Here is a 26,943-nt window from a genome sequence, read left to right on the forward strand (position 1 = left end):
TTTACCATCCGGGTCCCTGAGACTGGGCCTCCAGAGTTCTCGCTCCCAGCTGCCAAAATGTGGGGGAAGCGAGCCTCTCCAGTTCTCCATTCCTTCTAGCCCCTGCAAACCCCCTGCTTCGCTTGTTCTGAGCAGGCACGCTGGCTCCCGGGACCAGCTCCTTCTGCAGCTCCCCACTCCCGGCTCTCCACAGGAGCTGGCTCGCGCGTTTGCCTTCATTTTCGATGTGCTCAGATTCATGTCTTTAATTTTCTCCTTGATTGTGGGCAGATTTACAGGCTGCGGGGGGGCCTGAGCCTTGCCGAAGCGGGGCCTCTGGCTCGGCCATCTCACAGCCCGGGCGTGAGCTCCAGCAGTCCCCGTGTGTGTAGTAGGCCCGCTCCCACTTGGGGGGCCCCCTCTGCAGTCCCCCTCTCCCTGCACCGCCTGCCTCTGGGGCGGGCGGCCCTTATCTGCTCCTTGCAGCCCTCACAGGATACATCCTGGCTCCTTCCGCTCCGGCCACCCCAACACTGATTCTTTTCTCTCCCTGGCAGGTTTTTGAGCCCCTTGCTGATTCTGGTTGCGTCTCTTCAGGCGGGCGTGATAATCTGGCTCTGTGGGTCCCCTCCCTGTGCCTGCAGGATGATCATTCTCCCTCGGCCTTCTTTGCAGAAGTTCATTTTGTGACAGGAGATAAAGTCAGCGGGAGGAACTGGCTCCCACGTGCTACTGCGTCCAGAGAGGAGTAGAGCGTGTGGGCTGGGGGGACAGCCTCACACCAGAGGTCAGGGGAACGAGCAGATGAACTCCAACACCAGATAGGGCTGTGGGGACCAGGCCAGGCTGTGAGGACGGCGAGGGTCAGAAGTTGACTTGGGAGAAAGGTCTCATAGAGGGGTACGCATTTGCCGGGAGATCTTGAAGGACAATGACGTAAGACTTTTGAAAGGTGTGTTAGTCACCCCAGCTTTCACCCAAGATGGCTGGAAAGGCCAGTTACACACCCTGGACGTTACTACGAAGCCATCAGTGGTGGGGACAGCAAGTTGCGGCCTGGTCTGAACCTAGGACTCAGCTTCACTTTGGCCACTTCCTTTCTTCCTGTGCTACCGAGACCACCCTGAGACTACCAGGGAGCTGGGATGGCCTCTAGAGAGGACATGTTGTAGGTGAGAGGCATCAGGGGCAAGAGAGACGCCAGAGATCAAAAACAATTTATGGAGAACATTCATGTAATCTTAAAAAGACAAGATACGATATTTGGAGGATGGAGACACGGTCCCATGGTGTCCAAGGGCTTAGAGAAAATCAGTGGTTTACACGGGACGTGGGAGAACAAAGGGAACTGTCCCAGAAGCATTACTGGCCACAGATCAATAGTTAACTACAGAAGCGGAATGGGACCAGGATGGGGACATGAACATTATGCTAGACAGAAGAGCTGACATTGGTCCCGGGCCCTCCAACCCAGGCAGTCAGGCATGACCCAGGAAGACTCTGAGACCCTAGCACCCCAAGCCCGACCAAGCACACACCCAGGGAAGCCCCTAGGAAGACTGCCCCTCTTTGCTCGGCCCAGGGAATGGTAGTAATCCACTTTCAAGCACACGCTGCCTGAGGGCCAAGCTGGCTCACTTTGCTGGTAAACGGTCAGAAAGATGCAACCGAAGCTTAATCTATGTGGAGACTCAAACAGGAGTTTGGGCTTTCACTCTAAGCACAGCCTTCAGTTCATGAGCGCTCAGAATGTAAGCTCTAATACAAAGTCCATGCTGGAAGCTTGGACAGCGGGAGGACAGCGTTAGATGCTAGGAGGCGGGATGGAAGCAGAAATGCAGGGGCCAGACTCCCTCTGAGTGCCTGGCCCTGACACCAGTTTGGCACCCCTGCTCTATTGTCTTCCACCTTGTCCCACAAAGGCCAAGTGAAGGACTGGGTCCCTTCACAACCAAGTCTTCCGCCTCAATTCCCAAGAGGCTTGAATTGGAGCCTGGGTCCTGGGGTCAGTCACAGTGCTGCTGGGAGGGTGACTGGTGACGGAAAGGTGCCGATCACGGTGTGGACAACCATGCAGACACTGAGCAAAACCGCATGAATCAGGAATTTGATACCCAGTTCCCGCTATTCAACTAAGGGGGTCAATAACCCCTCCGTAGGGCTGGGATGCAGATGCCATGTGGCGCAGTGTTAACAGATGGCGGCGGTCAGCTCCATCTTCTCTCCTCGCTAAAGCTCTGCCCCCCAAGTACAGCAGTACTCAATTGTGGGGCAACTTCATTTTCTTTCTGCCTCAAAGAGGACTCTAATCTCAGGGCGGTGTGAGGACCAGGACATGACACAGAACACGCCCTGTGGAGTAAGCATGTTAACTAGGAGGGGGAGGCCGAATTCCCCACATCTCTCTGGAATCCTGTCCCAGGGTCACTCAACTACTAATCCCGGTCCTGTTGGGAAGAGCCTCTGCAGCTGCACTCACAGTTAGGATTACGGTCCTCGAGACAGAGAGATTCCCTGGGACTACTCAGTGGGCCCAATCGGATCATGGCAACCCTGAGGAGTGAAGACATTTCTCCGGTGGGAGTCAGATGTAGCAGGGACTCAACACTGGAGAGACCAGTCGACTCACCTTGCTGGCTTTGAAAGTGGAGGGAGGGTGGCCTCTCGAAGCTGAGTCACCCTGACAGACAGCTAGCGAGGACACGGGGAGTCTCGGTCTGACACCTGCAAGGGCATGACTGGGGCCCGTGAGCTGAGTGAGCAAGGAAGCAAGTTCATCTGCAGAACTTCTAGAAAGTGCAGAACAAGGAGCCCGCTGACCCCCGGCCTCTAGGGCTGTGAGATGACAAATGAGCGCTGAGTCAAGGCACTGAATGTGTGACCATTTATTATGGAAACAATAGAAACTTAGTGGCACAGGTAGGCAGGCGGCCTCAGCACCCCTGGGAGGTCGGTGCTGTTATTCCCATTCTACAGATGAGGAGGCCAAAGCGCAGTGCAAAGGCTCGGAAGATCCGCAGGAGGCAGCCGCAGACACAGCGTTGCTCCGTGGCCGCGCTTGCTGCCGAGTTTATTTGTAGGTGAACAGAACATTGACAAAACACGGCCCTCACACCGGGGCCAGGGCAGACCTATTTCTCCCAGCAGCCATAAACAGTCCCCGATAAGGAGTTTATGAAAAACGCTTTCTCTTCCTTCGGCCAGCAAAATTATTTATGAAGCTCTGTGGTTCAGCAATAGGGAGTCAAGGGGGAAAATTACCTCAAGGAAAGCAACAGTTCGTTTCCTGGTGGGATCCGTCAGTTCACAGGCATGAAATATTCATCGTAGAAATCTTCTATTTTTAAAAAGAATGCTTGTATATCAGAGCTGTAACAACAGTTTATGTATCACCAATGGGGAATCAGAAGACACAGGTTCTTGAAAGGAGGCTCCTGTTGCAGAGCGCACAATGGCTACGGGATTCCTTCAAACACCAGCAACCACAGGCCAGACTTTTGGAGAGGGTGGAGGCCAGCAGGACCCCCTGGTACGATCATCCCCACTGAGAACCACTCCCAGCCTCTGCATCCCGTGTCCCGCGCGCGAGGACTCTTCTGACTGAAGTCCCACCACAGGTCCCCAGGGACTTTCCTTCCGCTGGCGCTCTGACTGCTGGCCGCAACACCGAGCGGGGCTTTAGGAAAACAAGCTAGCAGACCAGCGAGATGCTCCAGGCCCTCCCTCAGTCAGCAGGCAGAGAGCTGATAAATAATGAATTCCCGGCTTGCTCAACTGGTGGGGTTTAAAGGTTTTTCTCAGGTGAAACATTACCACAATGTTGTGCTCAAGGCAGATTTCAAAGGGAGACTTGAAGCAGAAAATCTTTCAGGGACCCTGACACACTCAGACGTTCTCTGAGGTACGTACAACATTCAGCAACTGCCACTGGGGTAGCACTAAAGAGACAGAGGAGCTCCCAGGGCCTGGGAAGGCCCTTCCCGCCTTCAGTCCTGTCTTGGGGTCCTGTGGGGACAGCCTGATACAGAGTGCAGCCTGGAATCAGTAGTGATCTTGGGGGACCTGGAGGATCAGGTAGGTGTCCAGCTCCTGGCGTTGGTAGAGGGCTATGCTGTCCAACACCCACTCTCGGGTCACTACAGATGCATCACACAGCTGCCAAATTGCTGGGAACAGAGGACACAAGGAGGGATTAGTGGCAATTCCCATCCCCCAGGTTTGACCCATCAACCGGCTGCAGGGCCTCAACTGTCTGAGCCCTCAGGGGTCATCCGCTCTAAGCAATGCTGCAGTAAGCAATGCTGCAGGACACGGGGGCTGACTTTGAAGCCAGGGGAGTGGCAGCTGGGGCAAGCCTCCCAGCCTCCGACCCTCTATTAACCCGAGCTTCAATCTGAGAGCCGGGAAACCACCAGAGAGAGCAGAGGCATTGCAAGTTCATGATGAGGGTAAATGTCTGCAGTATCTTACGTGAGAAAGCGCAGCAGTACGAGGAGCACAAGCCCATGCGTGTAAAATCCATGTGTGTGTACCGCACAGATCGATGCACGCACATGGGCCTCAAAAGACTGGATGGTGATGCATCTGGGGGGGGGTGTCCCTGGGATGGTTTCACTGTGATGTTTATTTTCCCTTAGAATCAATCATGCTCCCCCTCTCTTGCACCATGGAAGGAGCTCATGCGTTGTTTTTTAAGGCCAAAGAAAAAGCTTAGAAAAGACATTTCAGGCTCCTTCCTTCCACAAACCCTTACTGAACACCCAGAACGCGCCAGAACTGTGGTAAGCAAGCACTAGGTCAACTGTGGTGAAAGACATCAAGCCAACCGGAGCCAGTATGATAGACACGCAGGGCCTTACCCTGAAAGCCACTGTCCTCGGACCAGGCGTCTGGCTGCACAACCACAATCGGGTGAGTACCCTGCAGCCCCAGGGAAGAAACAGAATCAAAGGTGTCAGAGCCGCGCTTTTAAATCGGTCACTTGGGGAGGGGGGGACATAGCAGTGCAAGTTTTGAATGAGAAACTGGTTACATTCTTTCTGTCAGGCAACCCCCCTTCTCCACTCCTTTCTGAGTGGCTTCTCCTGCACAGAAAGGCACTGCCCATTCCAGTAGCTGTTGTCTGCTCCATCCCACACACTAGGCAATTCCTAACAGAGCACAAGGCTCAGGTAGGTATTTTTTAATGCTTAAAATAAACCGCGGTTTGGTTCTAAGATGACATCAGGGGATATTTTTGGCTTAAGGTTTGTAGCTTATCTCGGGTCCATCTCACTCTCCAGGCTCTAGACAGTCGCCAGTCCGTGCGAATCTGAAACAATCTTCTGCAGTTCCCTTCTGATCCGGAATCCTCTATGGGACCTTTGGTCAAAATGCTCAGCAATGGTAGCTGGGTACTATTCAGTTCTGGTGTCATGGCAAAGGAGGCATTTACTCACACATTCCACCTCCTCCTCCTCCTCTTTCGGACTCTCCAAGGAGACCTGGTGATGCACTGGGCTATGCACCGGGCTGCTAACTGTAGGGAGCACTCAAAGCCATGCTGGAGAAATGAGACACCTTCCGATGCTGTTCGGATCCACACCGTGGAGAACTGAAGGGGCAGTTAGGGTCCATTGTCTTACCAGGCACGGAGTGAATGGAAGGGTTCATTTGGGTTCCCGACTGCCCTTCCTCTGCTGCTGCAGGTGACGAGAGGCCAGCTCTGGTGTCTGAATCGGCACCTTGTCGTTGTCAAGTGCCATCAAGTTGGTTCCAACTCATGGTGACCCCGTGGCCAAACAGAATGGAGTGCTGCCGGTCCCATGGCACCCTCACAATCACTGGGTGTTTCACCCCCTGGTGCAGCCACTGGGTCAACCCATCCCATCAAGCATCTTCCTGCTTTTCCCAAGTGTGTAAGAGCCCAGATATTACACGAGAGGTAGAACAGAAGCACGGAACATGTTATTAGGTTGAATAACTGGGATGCCCCATGAAATCATGACCCTAAGCCCTGAAACCCAAGCTCATGGGGTGCTTGGTTGTACTTAAGTTGCCTTAGGATATTTAAAATCGTCGCTGTAGCTGTATCTACCACACACCTTATAGGTAAACAACTTATCGACAGCAATCACTGTCACCAGCTGTTCAGCCCTGCCCCGAATCAATGCTGATTCTTCACCACTGCGCACTCCCGCCCAGTAACCATAATACATTTTGTTCTCTATACATCTAAGCGAGGCCATACACTATTTGTCCTTTTGTGGCTGGCTTATTTTGCTCAACCTAAGGTCCATACTGCAGCATGCATGGATCAAGACTTCCTTCTCCTACTGGATGAGGAGTGCTCCGTTGTGCAGGTACCAGTTTGCTTATCCACTCATCTGTTGACAGGCATGGAGACGGTTTTCACATATTTCAAAGAGGGCTGCAGTGACCATTGGGAAACGTGTCTCCTTCTGCGGGTCTGCTTCCAAGTCTTTGTTGGACCACAGGGAAGTCCTGCGGTTTGCCCTGCTCTCCAAGAGATCATCGAGTCTGAGAACAAAGACAAATCACATGGATGACCGAGGGTTGGCACGAGGCTGTCATGGTGTGGAAAAGGCTCACAGCACCACGGCTGGGAACAGAGATGAGCGAGGGTGGGAGATAAAAGAGACTGATCAGTTCATCGCAGTGGCAGGTGCGGCCACCGCAGCAGCAAAGGGGCCAGGACTGGGATCCGCTGACTACTGCAGATCAGAAAAGCTCGCAGGACTGGTTCTGGTGCCCTCTGACCACTCGGGTTGAGGTAGGAGTCATGACCATGGAACCCTGGGACCCCAATTCCTCTGGAAAGCAAGCACAGGCAAGTCCCTGAGGGCAAGATGATCCTCCCGTGGGTTGCCCAAGGAGTCGTAGTAATCCACTTTCAAACACACTCTGCCAGAGGATGACCATTCCAATGGTCACAGCTTATTTAGGCTGAATTTAGACTCAAATGGATTTAGGGGATTTCACTGTCAATCATAGTCTTCTGTTTATAGAAGCGCTCAGAATTTAAATTGTAGCATCCCTTCTGATCATGAATTTTATTGAAACCCTTTGATCACACGTTGGTGTGCTTTCTCCTGTACAGATTCCTGAGATGGTCACTCGTTTTAGAACAACTCTTTAAGATGTTACCCTTCTTTTAACCTAGCAGAATATTTCTATATTCTTAAATTTTGGTTTAAAAAATCTTTACCACTTCTGAATCCAAAATTCTGACCCAGATAAACTGAACAAATATCTCAACTGAGAACCACAGTCTATGTTGCTGTTGGCGAGACACTAACCTGACAGCTGCACACGCCCCTTCACTATGCTTCACGAGAGCACCCACACCTTCTGTGACGGTAGTTCTGTTTTAGTTGACAGAAGAACAGCCACACGTTTTCCACAAGGGCTGTGCCATCTTGCATTTCCATCCGTATGGATCAAAACCAGTGCCACGGAGTCAATTCTGACTCATAGGGACCCAAAGGTTTGAGGCTGCAATCGTTACAGGAGCAGATAGCCTCATCTTTCTCCCATGGAGTGGCTGGCGGGCTTGAACTGCCAACCTTGCAGTTAGCAGCCCAACACTTACCCAACAATGCTACTAGGGCTCCCCCAGCAACCATAGGGGTTCAAATTTCCCAATATCCTTGCCAACAAGTTACTTTCTGGGTTGTAAAAAATCTTAGCTATCCTAGTAGAAATGACATCTCATTATGACTTTGTTTGGCATCTCTGATAGTTAATGACCGTGCACCGTGTCATGTGTTTGTGGTCATCTGCATACCCTCCAGATGCTACTCAAACCCTTTGGTCACGTAATGATTGGGTTGTTTGCCTTTTTGTTGCCCAAGTTTTAAAACCAGTTGACTAGAAATATGTGGAGTAATTTCTAGACATTGAGCTATACGTCTGTTAAGACACTAGTTCTGGATGCTGTAATTACTATAGCTAGACAGGATCTTTTAACATCAGGACGGGTGAGTCTTCCCACTTTGCTCTTCTTCTTCACCATTGTTTTAGCTATTTGAGGCCTCTTACCATCCCACAGAAAGTTGAGGATTGGTTTTCCTAGTTCTGTAAAGGCGGCTGCTAGAATTTTGATCAGGAACGTGTTGAACGTACAGACCCGCGGTAGTACTGGCATCTTCACAGTCCGTGAACATGGGCCATCTTCCCCTTGAGTGTCTGTCGGCAGTGCCGCACCGTTTTCACGGTGCCTGTCCTCCACGTCCCGGCTTTGATGGAGTCCTTGGGACTTCCTTCTCTTAGGGGCGACTGCAAACAGAACGCGTTTCCTGATTTCCCTTTGTGCTCTCGCTGCGGGGACATAGAAATCCAGTGGTCCTTGTTTGTTGAGCTGTGCCAGGCAACTCTGCTGACGTTCTTCTCTGAGCTCAAGTTCTCTTGTAGACTCTGGGATGTCAACAAGTCTGGAGGGTTTGTTGAAGCAGACTACTCTGGGGGCAGACACAACGGAGGGAAGGATGAGGCAGAAAGAGCCCTCCCTCAGTAAATGAAAGCTGGCCATCACTCACAGCTGTGAGTCTTCCGGCCCAGGTATACGGTCAGAGAAGCTCAGAGTCAAGGAGACCTCTGAGCCTGCCTTGATGGTAGTGGTGGTGGTGGTGTCCACGGGGACTGCCAGGTGCCTGCTCTGTTCAATCCCAGGGTAGAACATTGTGCCCTTCCCCTTGCACAGGGCCCCACTCACCGTGCCAAGGGTGAAAGATGAGAGTGCCTTCACCACAGAGGCCCCACACAGCCGCACCATCCACTCCAGTTGATCTAAATAGGGCATTTAGACGCAGTTACACAGGAATCGACACACTTCGCCTGGACCCTCTACCCCATTCTACCACGAATAAATGCTACAGCCAGATTTCGCAGTGGCAGAATCCCCATCTCTTTTGACCCAAACACAGAGAGCATTAAAGTAGAATCCACACTAGGAGTGTGGATTCAACGTCCATTTGCCACAGAAAGGTCATCTACTCTGGTTATCTGTCCCCTGTAAGGCCTGCTGGTGGGTCAGACTTGATAATATCTCAAATAAAACACTTTGAAAGGAAAAAAATCCAAGTTCTAGAATTTTCATTCATTTGCTAAATTGCTGGCTAAGACACTGTGGGGTGAAGCAAAAGCACCCTCTAGCCCACCCCTGCAACTGTGTTGTTAACTGATAACCAGGGGCCCCGAGAGCCAGTCGTGGTGGTAATGACTGTCAATGTCAGGAGACAAGGAGATAATTCATTGGCTCAAAAAATAAACAAACATCTTCCTGGAGACTCAGCACACTGATGGGGAAAGGCTACATGCTAAGCTAGAACCAAGTCACTAGGGGTTGGGTGGGGAAAGTAAGTCCGAAGAGTGGAGAAGTGCTTTGCTTGCTGCTAGGATGGCATCAGAACCGGGCACCTCTGGGTGCACAGCAGTGACCTATGCATGCTGGCCTTCTCCATAGGCTGAGGTGCTTCCGCCTGGCTTGTCCTAGTGAGTGGGTGAAGTCAGCTGACTCTCACGGAAAAGGATCCTGACTTCAAAGACTGGTTTTCATTGGACCAAAGTACTAGAACACACATGAGGGGCACTTGGAAATTTCATAAAAATCTAATCAATAACCAATAAAGAAGAGAGAAAGCAAAATTATTTTGCCCAACTCTCTTGCTGCCGCTCAGCTGCCCCTGAGCAGACCATGGAGGCCTTTGGCGAAGGGGGTGGAAGTGAGGGCACAGGAGGCAAAGGTGGGGAGCCTTTGTTTTGAAAAGAAGGAAGCTCACCTATGGACACACCAGGGCCTCGGAGTGGCAGCACAGCTCCAGAGCGGAGCCCCAGAGCAGCCCTAAACATAGCACTTAATTCAGGGTCAAATGTAATTTGAAAATGCCCATCCAGTCTTGCCCTGTTCTGGGCCTGTGTGTGGGCCCCAGGCCCACAAGGCTTCCGTAGCAGCTCTGCTTTCTTCTGTTACAAATAAAGATGGCTCAGGACGAGCCGAACTCCTTCTTGACATCTAAAGACCAAAGGGATCTTCTCCCTGATGGATCGTGTCTCCCTGTCTTCAGACTCAATGGCAGGATCGGTATGCTAGCCCAGGTGGTGCTGGCAGAGAGCAAGAACAGACCGATCTGTGTTGGAGGAAGTGCTCCTCAGAGGCACGGATGGCGAGACGTGGTCTCCCGTACTTTGGACACACTCTCTGGACAGACCAGTCCTTGGAGGAGGACCTATGCTTGGGAAAGGGGAGGGGCTCAGACAGAAGACTTGACAGGGTGGATGGACACAGTGGCTACAACAATGGCTCAGACGGCGCAGGACCGGCTCGTGTTTCCTTCTGTTGTCTGCGGGGGCCCCCAGATCCCAGAATCCATCTGACATCCGAACCAAGAACAGACCGTGTCTTCGAACCTAACTCTCTGTTGCTGGCCCGAGTCCGCCTGCACGGATCCCCTTTGCCATGGGATAACAGTTAAGGTGCTTTGCCTTGCGGGTGGTAGAGAAACAGAATAACCTCCCTAGAGCATCTCACCAATGTGAGGGAGCCTCATAAGACCACAAGCAAGGCAAGGCAATCTCTTCCATAATCCTCCTCTGGTGCTGGGTCTCTTACCTGTAGGCATGTTGATAAAGGGCCCATAACAACAGACTTCTAGGCCCTCGAAGATCTGGAAGAGGAAAGAAAGACAACGGGGGGCGGGGGAGGGGGCAGAGAAAGGACTGTTAGTGATAAAAGTGAATGGGATTTTAAACAATATACAGAGGCCCTCAACAAGGAAGACCTTTTCTTATCCACCTGACAACTTTTGCTGCTACTTCCAAGATAATCAGAACACAGAAGGCCTGGAGATGTTTCTGACTCGTGCATGCAGTTGATCGACACTATACGGTCATTGGAGGGCTGAGCACCATCTCGTCACTCATCAGGCCCTAGCTCCTTCCTGGTGACCCAGGCAGGCGATTTCACCTCTTGCTGGAGATGAGAGGGGGAGTGAGTTTCTTCTTTCTTCTTGCTAAATCTAAGGTTAGGGCGGCAATTGACTGTAGGGTGATGTCGGCCCAGATTGATTGAACATCAGCAGAGGTGGTGAGGCTTATTTGATGCCAACATACTCCTTTTTCCCTTTCTTCTGGGCCCCCGACACGTTCCTTCCTTCATGCTGCTCCAAAAATGTACTTTGCTCCATCAGGAGACCCGAGCAGTTTTATAAATACAAAAGAAGCCTGGCTCAGCCTCTCGGTGAGCTGGTTTAACTGCCTAGTTTTCAGTTTGATGGCGCTGCCCAGAATTTTCTGTGATGATGGAACACAGGGAAAAGCCTTCAGAAAGCTCGTGGGAAAACAGAAACGGAGTCAAAAGATAATGGAATTTCCCCACACTCTGTGGAGCTTCCCACACGTGCTCTAACAGAGCAGTCATGCGCCACGTGTGGCTACTGAGTGTGCTACTGAGTGTGCAATGCGGCGAGGGTGACTGAGAAATGCACAGTCTTCTTTTCTTTCATCTGAATTTGGGTCAGTTGGGTGGATTTATGTAATTTACCCTTTCACCAGGAGCCCTGGTGGAGTAGTGGTTCCAGGTTGGGCCGCTAACCTCAAAGTCAGTAGTTCCAAACCACCAGCTACTCCAAGGGAGAGAGATGTGGCTGTCAACTCCCTTGAAGAGTTAGTCTTGGAAACTCACAGGGCTAGTCGATCCTGTCCTAGGCGGTTGCTATGAACGAGCATCGGCTCCATGGCAACGAGCCTGTCAGCCCACCCTTTCCTGGATCATCTTATTGAACCCTTATTCTCTTGACTCTCTTCCCGCGCTTTCTAACTGCCGACAGGACAGCTGCTCGTGATGCTTGGGCTTCTGCAGCGGCAGCTCGTTGGAGCCCAGTGCTGCTCGGACAAGTACCGAAGGGCAGGAAGCTGGCACCCACTGAGGAGGGTGTCTAGTTATGCGATAAGACACGTGAAGACACGTTTCTTGTCCATAGGAAAATCCGGCGGTGATCACTTAGCACCTTCAGAAGGTCATTACTTTGACCAGGCGCTTTGCATCACTGCCGTCCAGAAGGCAGGGCAGACCCCACGGCACCGGGCCTTCCCCGAGGAGGAAGGAAGCTGCCGCTCACTCTGCCCGCCCTCCGTGCGGCAGGGTCCCGCGGAGCTCCCTGGGGAGGCAGAAGCAGAAGTAGGTCTGCGGCTGTGCTGGGCACCTGGAAGGTACTTGAGAGGCTCAGAGGGCGAGGGGCTGACCTCCAGACTTATGTGTGATCATTTATCAAAGCAGCTTTCCTCAGAAATCATCTCACTGGTTTCTCTCAAGCGTCTGTTCAGGCAGCGGAAGGTGCGCCATACGGGGGTGTTCTGGCGCGCCCAGTGGTGGACTGAAAAGAAGATGCATAGACTGGGACCATCCAGCCCTGGGTGACCCAGAAGCAGTCTGCTCGGGCTTCACAGGCAGGTGTGTTTCTGCCCGACTTCTGTCTGAGAAGACACTGCCTTGCTTTGTCACCTGCTACAGGTGACCTGGGGAAAGTCACTGAGTGTCCCAGGGCCTCGAGCCCTTCCCTTGCAAGGCTGGAAGAAGAACATGCTATTGTCCATCTCTGCGGGGCCTTCAGCAACTTTCCAAAACGGCCGTGGTGCTCTTAAGAGAGAGCTTGATGGCACCGACTACCCGGGTTTAACCGCTAGTTCCATCCCTCAAAAGCAATGTGACCGGTAGTGACTTAATCAGCCTCTCGGAGCCTCAACTTCCCTCTCTGTAAAATTGCCACAATACCAGTACCCACCTCACAAGACTGGTGTAAACTTGTTAATTAGCTAGGAAATGGTTGCGGGCTGAGGGCAGCCTTGCTGCCCCACCCACGTATGTGCGCCTTGGTTCTCAGTAACACCTCTCCCCTCTCTGGCTGCGCAGACAGCACCGTGAGGTTAGCACACTGCTGGCTTGAGAGAAAGACCCGATGGTGAACGGGAGAGAGCAAGGTTCTGGATTAAAATTTGATTCAGATTTCAGTTCTGTCACTTTCTAGCTGAGACTGGAAGCCCAGACTGAACTCCCCATTATGCAGCCTCTTCACCACCTATCCAGTGCTCCAGCAAGGAGAGGAGGAGCCTTACAAGACGAAGGCGATCACCTCCTAAGGGGTCTGGAGAACACTGGGATGGGGGTGGGGTGGCTGGATCTTTTGCCATTGAAAACATGGGGCCTTTTACCTTTCTGTCGTGGAATTCTCTTGCTCGCTTTGGACCTTGGTGGTTTCTTCCGTTAACAACATCTCCTCTGACTTCAAAATCAGACTGTAAAAAAAAAAAAAACCAACCCCCCAAACCGTAAGTCAGAGAAAAAGAAGGCAGACGTGGGGCAGACATGTCATATTTCAGGGGTTCAATTTCACTAGCCCCAAAACAAAAAACACCACTCTTAATGGGAGAATTGAATTGCCCAGCATCGTGGCTCCTGAAATCAGTTCACTGAAGCAAATCTTTGTGGGCAGAAATTAACAATCGGCTTTTCACCTCATGAGGACTAAATGTACTTTAATCTTTTTTTTTTTTTTGGGGGGGGGGCTTTAATTTTCAACATCTATCTCCTCTCAAAACATTCACTTAGCATTTAGACGAAACTGCTAATACTGTCTTAAACCAGTTGTGTATTAAATCTAAAGAAAGAAGCACTTCTCAGATTTCAGGGGAGAAGAGTGATACAGTAAAGAGACCACAGTGACAGAAATAGACATTTAACACACTGAAAGAGGGTACTTATAGGTTTTTCATAATCGCTAATTACAGTCAAAGGTGAGGTAGTAAAAAAAAAGAAAAAAGAAGGGATTGGGAAGGCTTGAGTTTGGAGGAAGCCTGGAGAAGGATGCTTCGGAACACTTCAGAAGGGAGCGCAAGTGGAGGGGAGACCCCACTGCTGCCAAGAGCATCACGAAGCCAGGTGTGTTCGGAGCTATGGCGGGTGTTGGGTAAGCTTCTGAGGACTAGTGAAATGCCATCGACCTGAACAGGGCTCCCAAATTCACCGTCTTGATGGCACCCTTGAGACCTTTGGATTTCACCCTATGTGTCCAATAGCCCACTGGACCTCTCCACCTGGATGTCTAGTCTAAATCTCCAAAGTCTGAAACAGATCTTGTTCTTTTTTTTTTTTGGGGGGGGGGAGGTGGGTGGGATACAGTCCCGCGGGTTGAAACAGATCTTTATTCTACTACCTCACCCCTTTCCCAACATGCTCGTTCCTCTCCTGTGTCTCCACTATTTAATCTTAAATGACGAGCACACACTCTGACACTCATGTCCAAACCCTAAGTGTTGCCTTTAATTCCATCTTTAACTTCATCCTTCAAATGTAATCCATGAACAAATCCTATCTCCAAATACAACCCAGGCCAACCTCTTCTACTACCTGCATGTCCCCAATTGCTCAAAGACCCAAATCCTTACAGAGGTTTTCCAGCCCATCAGACCTGGCCCTTGCCTCTGACCTTCTACCCCTTGCCTAACGCCCACTCGCTACACAAACTTCCCTGATGACTGCTCTCCTGTTACACCAGGGAACCAGAGTGCTGGGGAATGCACTGGACTGCTAACCACAAGGCCAGCAGTTCAAAACCACCGGCCATTGCACAGAGGAAAAGGGAGGCAGGAGAAAGGTCGAGGCCGCCTGCTCTGTGAAGACTGAGGTCTCAGAGGCTCCCGGGGCAGTCCTGCCCCGGCCGGCAGGGAGGGCCACCAGGAAGCAGAAGGGACTTCATGGCCGTGAGCTTGGTTTTTGATTTACGCTGGCCCACATTTCTTTCTTTTTAAAATAAACCAAGTTCATTTTTACCCCGAGAACTTTATGCTTGGTGTTTCCTATATTCTTCCCCCTGGATTCTATCTCATCTTTTAGGTCTTAGCTCATTCACTTCAGAAAGGTCTTCACTGGCCTCCTTACAAAAACAGCCAATTGCTATGCCCCTGGTGGCACAGTGGGTTAGGGCTGAGCTGCAGTTTGAAAGCACCACCAGCTCTGTGGGAGAAACGGGGGCTGTTCTGCCCGGAAAGACCTTAGCCCCGGAGACCCAGAAGAGGCAGCTCTACTCCGACCTACAAAGGCTGACAGGGGCCAGACTCGACTTGATGGCACTGGATATGGAGTTTATCCCCAGGCACCTGCTAGCTAACTGTTCCATTTCTTCAGTTTGGGTGCCTGCGAACATTTTACTGTGCTTTGGGTGAATAATGGTATCTTAAAGTCAACTTTATTTCCTGTATGTTTCCCTTCATTACACGTGAGTCTGCAGCAGAGCAGACACCTGATCGGTCCTGTTTACTGCTCTATCGAAAGTAAACACAACGAAGACCCAAACTCACTGAAACCGAGTTGATCCCAACTCAGTGACCTTATAGGACAGAGCGGAACTGCTCCGGTGGGCTTCTGAGACGTTACGCGTTTACAGGCGTAGACAGCCTCATCTTTCTCCTGTGGAGCAACTTGTGGGTTCAAACCCACAACCTTGTGGTTAGCAGTTCAATACGTAGCCTACTACACAAGACACCTCTGGCGTGGAGTAGGTTCCCAGGAAATAACCACCGAAGAGTAAAACCAGCAGAAATGCATTTCATTATAAACATGCTAAAGAGTACAAAATAGTTTGGAACTGCTTCGCTAATTTAATTTTGCCTGATGTGCTCTCACCAGCAGCTCCTAGACGGCTCTGCTCTGAAATCATGCCTCCTCCTACACTCGGTCTTACTCACCTCTGCTGTTCTCAGTATCAAGGGCTACCTCTCTTTGAGGAAACCTGATTTCTAAATATGCGCATTTGCATATTAATACAAAGGATTCTTCAACAACAGTGAGCAACCAGTTTTCCAAAGATATTTGTGTGTAAGGTTCAGGTGGGACGGCTTCTTGGTCCCCATGAATCGCTCTCCCCCCTGCTTTATAAATTCCCTTTCTTTCCCCTGAGGAAAGGATGGCTTCTTTAGAAACCTAGAACAAAAGCGTGAGCACACAATAACTCGGTGATGCTCAGCACCGAGGGAAGGAAGCACCGCCAGGTTTCCTCGGCTCCACCTGACTCCGCCGCGCCAATCAAGAGCCTACCTCGTGCAGCCTCTTTCTTCCCTTCATGGACTGCGTCACCCCTAGGAGAGAGCACAGGAAAGGCGGTCGCACGGAGCAGAGGGACGTCCCAGGCTCTCTTCTTCAAGAGGAATGGTTCAGTGACTCACCTGAGAACATCGGCGCCTCATTAGGGCTGTGGCTGGGATTTCTTTACGGAGATAGGGTTGATGCTTAATTTAAACATTTTGAAATTGCTGCTGCACATGGATTTCTGTCCACTATTATAGAAGTCTCTCCTTCATATGCTAGCATTGCTAGGAGCAGATTAGCCTATTAGTTTTGAAAAGAAATCCATTTTCCCCAACAACTCTAGCTTATCAAACAAAGAGATCTGCATTACAGATAAAGGCAGTTTAGTGTTACCATTAAAGGCCTTTTGGTAATTCAGACTCAGCAGCAGCAAAAACCTTAGGTGTTAAAATGTTAGGTGTAAAATGCAATTCTGAAGTGTTAGAGGGAGGAGGGGAGAAATTACATTGTACTTACAGAGATAGCTAACCACCCATTTTCCGCCTGCAATTCCCAGAAAATATTTCAGTGTCCGTTCACACACAAACTCGGCGTCTATGAAGTGAACAAATATACACAAAATCAGGAAGTGCGCTATCAATTTGGATGTATGATTCCAACAGTCTCGGTTCACAGCGTCGCAGGCTGTTGATGAAACACCCCAGTTCTGGACAGCAGGTAGAAGCTGAGGGTCCGAGGAAACGTCTGCCCTCGCGTCCAGATGCCCAGCTAAAGAGCTGTCGTGTGTTCCAAGCACTGCCCATGTCAGCCGTGCTGATATGAAAAGCACTGACAGAGCTTTCTTTAATGACAGATATTTCTTAATGGGGGGTACCACGTGACTACAAGGTCACCATGAGTCAGAATTGACTGGCTGGCAGTGAGTGTAACATGTGAAAGAAGAGAAATAAAATAAAATACTGTTGATTGAACTACTGAATTGTAAGATACATGACTTACATGCCAATAAAACCGTTGGGGGAAAAATACTATTGAAATCCTAAAAGTTAATGTGACAAATGTTCACCAGGGTTTCTGCCTGGGGCACCCTTACTCCCTAATATTCCTGTGAGAGGGATGGGAAAATAGGGTACTTTTCATTTCCACATAAGTATTTTCAGAAAGCAGTAGCTAAGGAATCACTTCTGTTTATTTCCTAGGGTTTCAAAGGTTTCTTTGAAGAACTGAGCAAACTGTGGAAAGAACATTTAGTTTTAAACAGGAGAAATGTATTTAACTAAATCCTAAACACAGCAGGCCATCTGCCAGTAGTAGCGGCAACTATTCTCCCTCACAGAAATCTTCACATTATAATTCTTAAAGCTTTTTATTTAAGGGTGTCAAAAGCCAACTTAATAATATACTCTAAACTCAAAAATTTCAGCTCATTTTTATTTCAAACAAGCAAATGTTAGTCTGGTCTTTGAGTTTAAAGACCGAACTGCTTCAGGTTCAATCTGCATTTAAAGTTTTCTTTTTCCCTTTCACCTGCTTTGATCCAAACCCATAGCTTCAGATATATTAAACTCTAATGACATTCATCTCTAAAGCAGTAGTCAGTTTGTGGACCCTTGTTCTGCTATCTGCTTCCAGAGAGCACATTGTCCTTGACCAGCAGGTATAATTTTCATACAGGAGAAACCCAAGATCTTAAAGGTTCTACAGCAACGTGTTCCTGCCAAGAAGTCCGGACCTACTGCTCGAGCACCTGTGGCCGGAGGAGCATGCAGGAGTGGACCAACCACTGCATTTCCGGAGGGCCCATTTGTTCGAAAGGCTTTCAGAACTGAGCCTCAATCTGCACACCACTTCCTTCCCATCCCCCAATGCACTGGGCTTTGCTCAGCTTCCGGAGCCCCATAAGTGAGACTAACTCCCCTTCCAGGTAACAGTTGTTCTGCTATTTGAAGATGGTTACCTTGCTCCCTAAAGTCTTCTTAGTTCTCTGTATTTGAAATAACATCATTCTCCACTGATGTTCTAATCTCTATTCCTCAACTTCTACCTCTGGATGAATACTTCCCAGTTTGTCAAAACCAGAATGCACTGCCATCTTGACTGAGAGCAACCGCTGCGTCTGGGATCTTGGGGACCAGAAAGCACGGGACTCGGACGGGCCTCTCCCAGGCAGTGACCCTGCAGAGAACACAGCGGGGCAAGGTCTTGTCTTCACTGGCACAGCATTCGGCTTATAGTGGTGTGGCCCAGTTTTAATGAACATTTCTGGTTCTTGTCAGGTGTCATCAGGTTGGCTCCAACTCAGAGATGCTGTACACAACCCAACCAAACCCCGCCCGCCTCGCAGCCCCGCCCTCACGGCTCACCGTCACAGCACTGCACTGGAGGTCTTCTCGTTGCTGACCCTCTACTTTATCAAACATAATGTCCTTTTCCAGGGACTGGTCCCTCCTGATACCACGAGACAAGTCTTACCATCCTTGCTGCTACGGAGTATTCTGGCAGGGCTTCCAACAAAGCACACTGGTTTATTCTTCAGGCAGTCCATGGTATAGCTAACACTCGTTGCCAACATCATGATTCGAGGCACCAGTTCTTCCGTGGTCTTCCTTAGTCGTGAGATGACTGAACGTACTCTAGCATGGCTCAGCCACACCTGCGTCATCAAGGCGACACCTTTGCTTTCGAAGACGTTTAAGAAATCAGAGTGCATCCTCTGACTCCTTGGCTGTTTCTTCCACGAGTGTGGATTGTGATATCCTTGCCAAATGCAATCTTCTCTGTGTTTATCATGATGCTGCATAATGGCCCCACTGCAGGAGCTCCTGCTCTTTGTGCTGACCTGTAACCTGTGCCGATGGCTGTAGGCTCTGATGGTCACCATCAAGGGCCCAGAGTCCTCCTTTAGGCAAGGGCGGTTACAAACCTGCAGAGTTTAATTTTGGGGGCTCTACAACTCTCGTCACGATCCATCCATCCATCCACTGTGTCAAGCACATGTGCACACCTGCTGCCATCATCATTCTCAAAATATTTTCTTTCTACTTGAGCCCCTGGTATCAGCTCCTCTTTTTTATACCCTCCCTCCCCCATCCTCCCACCCTCATGAATGCTTGATAATTTATAAATTATTTTTTCATGTCCTACACTATCTAACGTCTCCTTTCACCCACCCTTCTGCCATCCCTCCCCCAGGGAGGGGGCCACATGTAGATCATTGGGATTGGTTCCGTTTGTCTTGCACATTTTGGATGGTGAATGAATCTTCCTCCTATCCCGATGCTAGGTTCTCCTTCCTACGATCCAGCTCCACAGAGTATCTGTTCAGCGTTAAGATGGAAGGATGCAACCCTGAGACACACATTTTTAAACCATGCAGTATCCGTTTGCTCTGTTCCCACACTGCCTCTTGGTCTATGTACAGGTTTTCCTGAACGAGCACAATTAAGGGTTCTGGATTTCTCATCCTTCCTAATGTTATCTATCACTTGTTATGATCCGCACAGTTGAATATGCTGAGCCAGTAAAACATCTTTCTGGCACTCTGAAGACGGCAGAGAGGCCACATCTTCTGACCTCCTCTGGGGACACAAGGGAGGAGGAGAGTCCATCTCCATACTAGCTGAAGGCAGACTGCCACACAGCACAGGTCAGACATGCCTACACTCTCCATCTTTCTCTCTTTTCACCTTTTTTTCATTAGACTGACGTTATTGCATCACAGACAAGTCTACAGGAGCCATCTAGACTGTAGGTGGACCCCTCGTACAGCTTACTCATCAGCCTGCTGCACGGTTCCTTTGTCAGAAACAGAGATGACACCCACAATTCTCGGATATCCTTGTTCTGAACTGTCATGGCTTGCTGAATTTCATACAAGGTCCATGTAGCTTCCCTCAAAAATTCACTCATCTTTCTGGGCTTGAGAAATGGAAATGTAACACCTGTCCTCACGGGAACCCTCCAGACGTATTCTTCACCCAAGAAGTTACAGATGTCAACGAGAGACGCGCTCTCCTGCATCGACACCTTGATGGGGACGCGGGCACACACAGAACTCATCTCGTATTGGAAGCCCAGCGTCACACCTTCGTCATGTTCTGTACGTGACTACAGAGAGAGCAGACTGCATGCCGCCCAGTCCTTTCTTTCCCCACCACTTGTCAACGCGAAGCCTCTTCTTCTGTCCAAGCAGACTGAGTCCTGTGTTGATGTGATTGGATTCACTCCACAGGGCTCCCTGGGGCCCTTCACAATAACTGTGCGCCCCTTCAGGGAAATGTCCACATTTCCTGGACAGTCGACAGCCTGGTTGCCGAGAATGGCTTTTATTCTCGCAGTAGATGTGGCAAAGCGGTGCCCTCCATCTTTCTTTACCCTGTTATGACACCAATCACTCTTCCCGCCACGCTCTACTTTTCTTCCCAGTTCTTCCATTCCTGCAGTGGTCACACAGAACTCACAGGCAACACGCACAAGTAGGGCGGGTGACGGGAGAAGTTAAGAGGCTGCCACAAACCAGATCTGAAAGCATTAAGGATATACTCATTGGTCCACAACAATACTACTCATCAGTCAGCAGCCCACGCTCTCTCCCGCTGGTCCTCAGCCTGTTGGCCACATGGTCACTTGGCCTCGGCCTCCATGGGTCAGAAGCTCACCCACTGCTCTGCCTCACAGTCTCATGGCCTCAGCACTGCTCCTCTGCTGTTCCATGGCTCCCTTGCCCCGGTCATTGGTGCCTCTGGGCTCAGCCTCTACCTCTCGAGGCAGAGATCTTGAATGCGAGCCGTTGCTGGCTCGTCTTCCAACTTGTCCACATGCCCTTCTGACTCCGAATGGAATTTTAGGCAGTTTCCTGTCAATGCAGCCATGTTTAATTATCTTGAAAATTTTTACCTGAGTGTTTTATTAGTGATTTGTTCAATAATTTACATATTGTTTTATTACCTTTCTTTGGAATGGGTACAAATATGGCTTGAGAAGACAAAGTATGGTAGTATAAGAAAACGGAAGTCAGAAAACCAAAATATGAGATGTTCAGCATTTATCAAGCTGAAAGGGTTGAAGAAAAAAATTCAAGCCTCGAGTTGCAATATGAAAGAATTCTAAGAATAAAATATTGAATGATGCAGGAAGCATCAAAAGATGATGAAAGGAACACAGGATCACTGTATCAAAAAGAACGGGTTGATAAGAAACTATTTCAGGATATAGCATGTGATCAAGTAAGGTATAAAAGGAACAAGTCTAAGCTTCATTGAAGAAATTACAGAAAAGCCCCCAGGAACTGACGGAATGTCAATTAGGATGTTTCAACGAATGGATGAATACTGACATGCTTACCTATGCCAGGAAATCTGAGCCAGCTACCTAGCCCACCACCCAGAAAGATCCATGATTGTGCCCATCTCAAGGACAGAGGCTTTTACCCCCTTTAAAGCAGCCCTGATGGTTTACTCAGACTTCACTGATAGTCAGCTGAAAAAGCCCAGAAGTTTCCTTTACTACACAACTCCTAATGGAGACCCGTTAGGCTATCTCAGAATGAACACTAGGCCTGTTTCCTGAAAATTCTCAACCACACTCAAACTAGGTGTTACATGGGGCTACATTCTGAGTGAAGGTCGCATTCTTCCCTGTTCCCCTCTTCGCTCCACGGCTCTTGTTCCTCCAGGACCTAGGTTCTGTCTGACCACCAATCCCTTCACCCAGGGAAGTAATGCGGAAGTCATATCTCATCATTCTGGCTTATCACCTTCCAAATATTAACCCAAAACAAAAAGAGGTCAGGAAGTAGCAAAATTACAACGCTTTTTCCATAAACCAATCATTGACTGACGATTGGGAAACGAGCTTCCATGCTATGCTCAATGTTATGGACTGCATTGTGGCCCCTCAAATGTACTGCAAATCCAAACCTCTGTGCCTGTGGCTATAATCCCATTTGGGAATTGGTTGTCTTTGTTTTAAGTGCAGGGTGTGTCTTGAATCAATCTCTTATTAGATAGAAAAACAACTGATTAAGCAAGCAGAAATGGGAGAAGAGGTATGTGGAGCCTCATGCAGGCCATCCAGGAAGAGCAGCTCAGAGCTCAGGGCCTCCTCCAGATCTGAAAGAGGAAGCCGTCACCCTGCATGCTGACTTCTCGCTTCCTAAAGGGCGAGAACGTCCATTTGTTTGCGAGAGCCACCCACTTGCGGCTTCTTTTATTTATTTATTTAATTTTTTCGCTTCTTTTATTTTTTTATAGCAGCACTAGATTACCAAGACACTTATCAGATATTCTCATATCCTCATGCAGTCTTGGGCAACATATTTGTTACAGTTTTGTCATACCTGTTTTCATTATAACATGAGTAGTTTCTTCAGTAATTTCATTAGTTAAAGTGCAGTTGTATTTTCTGGCAAACTTGTGTACAAGCATCTGAAATCAAAGGAATATTGCATTAAAATAAATTATTTTAAGTACACAGTTTAGAGAACTCATTATTCTAGCTTTTTAACCTCCTGCCCCCGTTATTCTAGCTTCAAGTGTCTATTTTTCTCAGGAAATGTGCATTCATTTTATTCTAACATTGGTTAAGACTCAAATTAATAATTCAATAAAAATCGTAGGCAAATCAGAAGAAACACTGAGAGTTTACACTAACAGACACGGAAGCAAAATAATATGAATTTTGTCTTTAGTAGCAGACATCATTTGATTCCCAAAGGCAGTTCCTTTGCATGGTGATACTCCATTATATTAAAATTTAGATTTATCAGCCTACACTTTCTAAGCTGAGGAGCAACGAGCCCATGTAGTGTGTAGCTTCATCACAAGATCTAACCCTCTGAAAACTGCAAAACACTCAAGAAGCTTCCAAAGGTCAATGCAAAAACTCCCCATCTCACCTTAAGGTAAAGGACTGGAAGAGACTCATATTCTTCTCAAAAAAAAAAAAAATCTAGAGCTGTCTAGCCGCTATCTATCAACCAAATAAAAATCAATAGGGCAGTAAAAGTAATTAGCCAGCTCCATTATGGGTGCAATTGACATAATCGGGAGTTGCTGTTGGGTAAATAACTTTGTTTACTGAGGGCCATCATTTACCAGCCGTTACCACCCACACCAATATTTATGCGTTGCACAATCCTGCAACAGAGGTCAGGCACCTCTCTTTCATGCTGCTGCGCTCCGTACTGCCACAGAGCTTGGGGAGCAGCAGGCGAGGGAAGCTAATGACACCCTCCCCCTCTTACCACTGCCCTCTGCCAGGATCATTAGCAATTCTGAACTGATTAATTGCTGAAATCCCGGCCTTGAAACAGTGTTCAGTTAGAAGAGGAACTGCTGAAAAGATCATCTTAGTATGGGCTTTAAAATTAATCATGTGTAACACAGTCAGCAGCTTTCACCCTGAATTGACCACACTTCAGCAAGTCTGAATGGAGCTCAAAAGTTTTCCTCTTTGCCGTTTGAAAGACAATCTGTACCCAAGCCACCGAAAGTCTAATCTGCAGCTCAGAATTGCCCCAGGCAAGACAGGTTAGACAATTTTAGCCCTCTCTGAAAAGCTGAACCCTCAGATCAAAAAATGAGTGCTCATTTTCAGTGAACGCATAGCCACACTAGACGTGTAGGCAAGTCCTCAAGCGCAACATAAGCAGACACAGATCTGAATCTTCAGAACAAATAGCGAGCCTGGCCTGTGGTTGGGAGACGGGAATTTTAGTAGCTACCATCTTGCATTTGGTCATTGTTAACAACCAGGAAAAGCCATTCACTTTGCCATTTCAGTAGTGGGCTGCATCTGCTGGCCACATGGAGAATGGTGTGCTGAGTCACTAACTATGGAGAAGAAGTTAGGCCGAGAAATGGCTCTTATCCCAGGAAGGATCCATTATGGAAGATAGCTAATGAGTGAGCATTGTTGCTCAGTGTACTACGTAAGTCACCAACTACAGAAATCCATTTGATGCTCTGGTGTGTTATCTTGCCATGGCTTTAAAGAGACATGCGCTGAATAATGTTATTATAAAGGGATGGAGGGAAATGTTCCGGGACAGCTGAACAAGGTCTCAGTGGTCTTCATATTCCAATGGGTATTTTTCCACATTGTGAAACAATTCCCATTTCTGGCATGAGGGCTCGGCTCCAGGAGAGGGTGCAGGAAGCAATGATCAGGCAAGCTCTTGAATAACTGTGCCACAAGCCAGGGAGGAGACAAATAAATGCTGGAGAAACTCCAGTGCGCTGGAGCCATTCTGGATTTGTGCATCCGATGGGCATCAGGGTGAAAGGGGGGAAGGATGGCGTACCTACTTGCTTTTTTTAGGTCTACAGAAAATGTAAATTCAAAAGCTCCACAGCACACTCAGAATGAGTGTGTTAATATCTAATTATTTTTTCTTAAATAATTACGAGAGGGCATCAGAAAGTTCACGGAAAAGTTCCTTTATTTTGAAATTCCATTTTTTTCCACAAACTTTTTGAGGCCCCTAGTACAGAGGAAAGAATCCATGTGGTAAGGTAAACATAGGTTCAGATTCTCAGGCACTAATACTAAGAATTACCATCTTTTCTCGTGTATAAGCCAAGTTTTTTAGTACAGTTTTAATGCAGTTTTTGTGGTAAAATTAGGCACCTCGGCTGATATTCGGGTCGGCTTATTCTCGAGTATATATGGTAAACCACATGGAAGTGTGCCTGCTTCCTAGATCTAGAACAGCCATCACCAGTACCTGCTTATGTATGGTCTTCAACAGTCTCAGCCAATAGGAACAGACAGACAGACACACTCACAAGTTCTTTTTGAGTCAGGCCCGAGGCCACCATGGAGACTCTTTTGCCGGCCCCTTCTGGGGTTCCTGGCTTCTCGGTGCTCACGCTTCCTTCCCGCACGTTGTTCCTCGCAGCACTCTTCGTAGTAGTGTGAGCAGCCGATGGACCGTTGGTCAATTGTGCGACTTGAAGTTGGGGTACGTTCAGTGCAGATGATGAAGGTGGTCTGCTGCCCCCGTGAGCGGCATCTGGAGCTCTAGCTTCAGGGGCGCCAGAGAAAAGGCTGACTCCGGAGTCCAGGCCAGGGCTTCCCTCTGAGAGGCACGGGGAGAAGGTGATCAATGACAGTGGGTCTGGATTACGCCTGTCCAACTCTGCTGAGAACTTACAAGACAGCTCAGTTCGTCTCAGAGGAAAATGGCTACCAGAATACACTTTCTAGGGAAGTGCATTTCTATGGGAAAATAGCTGAACTTTTCTAAAGGGAAATTTGGCACTCTGTAGCAAAAGCCATAACATGCATATATACTTTCGGTCAGTAATTTTAGTTTTAGAGATGTATCCTGAAAAATAATATCTGTTCCAATAGAATACTGTACTCATGAGAATCTGAACATAATTGCTGATTTGTAATAAAAAGGAAACGTGCCCACAATATATTAAAGATAGCTATGAAATAGGATTTATCATGATTCTGTATTTTAAAATACAATCTTAAATAACATGACTTAAAAAAATCAATATTTTACCATTAAGTGATAAAATATAGGTAACTAAATGGTCCCCCCCTTATTACCTAAATTCTCCAAATTTTTGTCAATGACTATACAGTATTTTTGTGAAAACAAAAAACAATTAAAAAAACCCCAAAGCAACAACCACACACCCAACCCACAAAACCAAAAAAACAAAGGTGAAAAAATGAGATACTGTACTTTTGTTTCTTCATCCATGATAACATTTCTTTCACGTATCAAATCATCGTACATCATGACCAAGTTAAAAATAAGAGCCCGTCCCTGACACATCTCAGCAAACCGCATTCCACTAGGAGCAAGCTCAGCCAAGAAGAATGCAGGAGGTCCCTACGGTGACCCAGTGAGCACGGCCAAATAGCACAGCTCAGGGCCAAACAGCACCTTTGTGACAATGTGCTTTTGAGGATTAATTTAAAACTTTCTTTACTGATTAAATTTTTGATTTACAAGCCATAAAACACATGATTCAATAAAAGTGATTTTAAGGTATAAAATATACAGTAATTTATTATTCATTAATTCATAAAAGAAGAACTTGCTTAGGGTATTTGACTCATTTTTCAATAATGGACAGGCCTAAAACTTAACTCTCAGCCTCTATCACTCTTGTCTTAGGCAACCGAACAGTAAGCAGTTTGAAGCCAGCGGCTGCTCCGTGGGAGAAGATGAGGCAGTCTACTTTGACAGAGATTCAGTCTCAGAAACCACCCTATGCAGCACTTCTGTTCGGTTCCATGGGGTCGCTAGGGGTCAGATCAACTTGACGGCAGTGGGCTCGGTGGGCTTTACTTATGTAATAGGTGAAAATAATAACACGTAAATTATTTCTAGAAAAACGGGCTTAAGTTTTACAGATGCATCCATGACAGACTTGACCATCTGAAGGTTGACTAAGCAGGGTATCTTTACTTACGATTCACAGTAAAATGGCTTTCTCCATCAGAACAGATGAACCATTACCTGGATCTTGCTTCGGCAAAGAAGACTGGTCCATTAAACCACGTGCCTCACACTTTTCGGGTTGTTGCATCTGCACATCCACGACCTCACTGCGCTCCCCCTGGGCCAAGCAGTTTCCATTCTGAAGGCAACTTGAGTAGACATCCCACCTATTGTCTAACACCTGGAGTTTAGAAGAAGACCTAGAAAGATGGATGAAAAGAGAAACTCCAATAATAGCTTGTGACAGGACTAATTGGGCAGCCAAATATAAGGGAAAGAGCTCACTGTCCAAGAGAGATCAGGAATGACTAGCAAAAAAGGGCCAATCAACATGATAGCCTAGAAGTCTGGATTCTTGCTGCCCGCCAGCACATTATGCAGCGGTTCTCAACCTGTGGGTCCAGACCCCTTTGGGGGGGGG

At 48.3% G+C, this 26,943-nt stretch overlaps 1 protein-coding gene across 2 annotated transcripts in view; it reads right to left on the bottom strand.

Annotated features, from left to right (window-relative positions):
- Nucleotides 1-2,849: 2,849 nt before the first annotated feature.
- The window catches only part of BRCA1 (BRCA1 DNA repair associated), a 52,371-nt gene continuing 28,277 nt past the window's right edge, over nt 2,850-26,943 (bottom strand). For both annotated transcript variants that reach the window (XM_030888111.2, XM_045299827.1), the window contains exons 11-20: nt 26,541-26,722; nt 24,844-25,136; nt 22,395-22,482; nt 16,574-16,651; nt 16,067-16,107; nt 13,186-13,269; nt 10,589-10,643; nt 8,693-8,766; nt 4,839-4,899; nt 2,850-4,145 (exon numbers count right to left, since the gene is read on the bottom strand). In XM_030888111.2, coding sequence (XP_030743971.1) covers nt 4,021-4,145; nt 4,839-4,899; nt 8,693-8,766; nt 10,589-10,643; nt 13,186-13,269; nt 16,067-16,107; nt 16,574-16,651; nt 22,395-22,482; nt 24,844-25,136; nt 26,541-26,722 — 1,081 coding nt within the window. In that variant the 3' untranslated portion in view covers nt 2,850-4,020. The remainder of the gene's footprint in view (nt 4,146-4,838; nt 4,900-8,692; nt 8,767-10,588; nt 10,644-13,185; nt 13,270-16,066; nt 16,108-16,573; nt 16,652-22,394; nt 22,483-24,843; nt 25,137-26,540; nt 26,723-26,943) is intronic.

The sequence above is a fragment of the Echinops telfairi genome, unplaced genomic scaffold (genome assembly GCF_000313985.2).
Source record: "Echinops telfairi isolate 266 unplaced genomic scaffold, ASM31398v2 ScPeMD7_7458;HRSCAF=8496, whole genome shotgun sequence".
NCBI classification, from domain to species: Eukaryota; Metazoa; Chordata; class Mammalia; order Afrosoricida; family Tenrecidae; genus Echinops; species Echinops telfairi.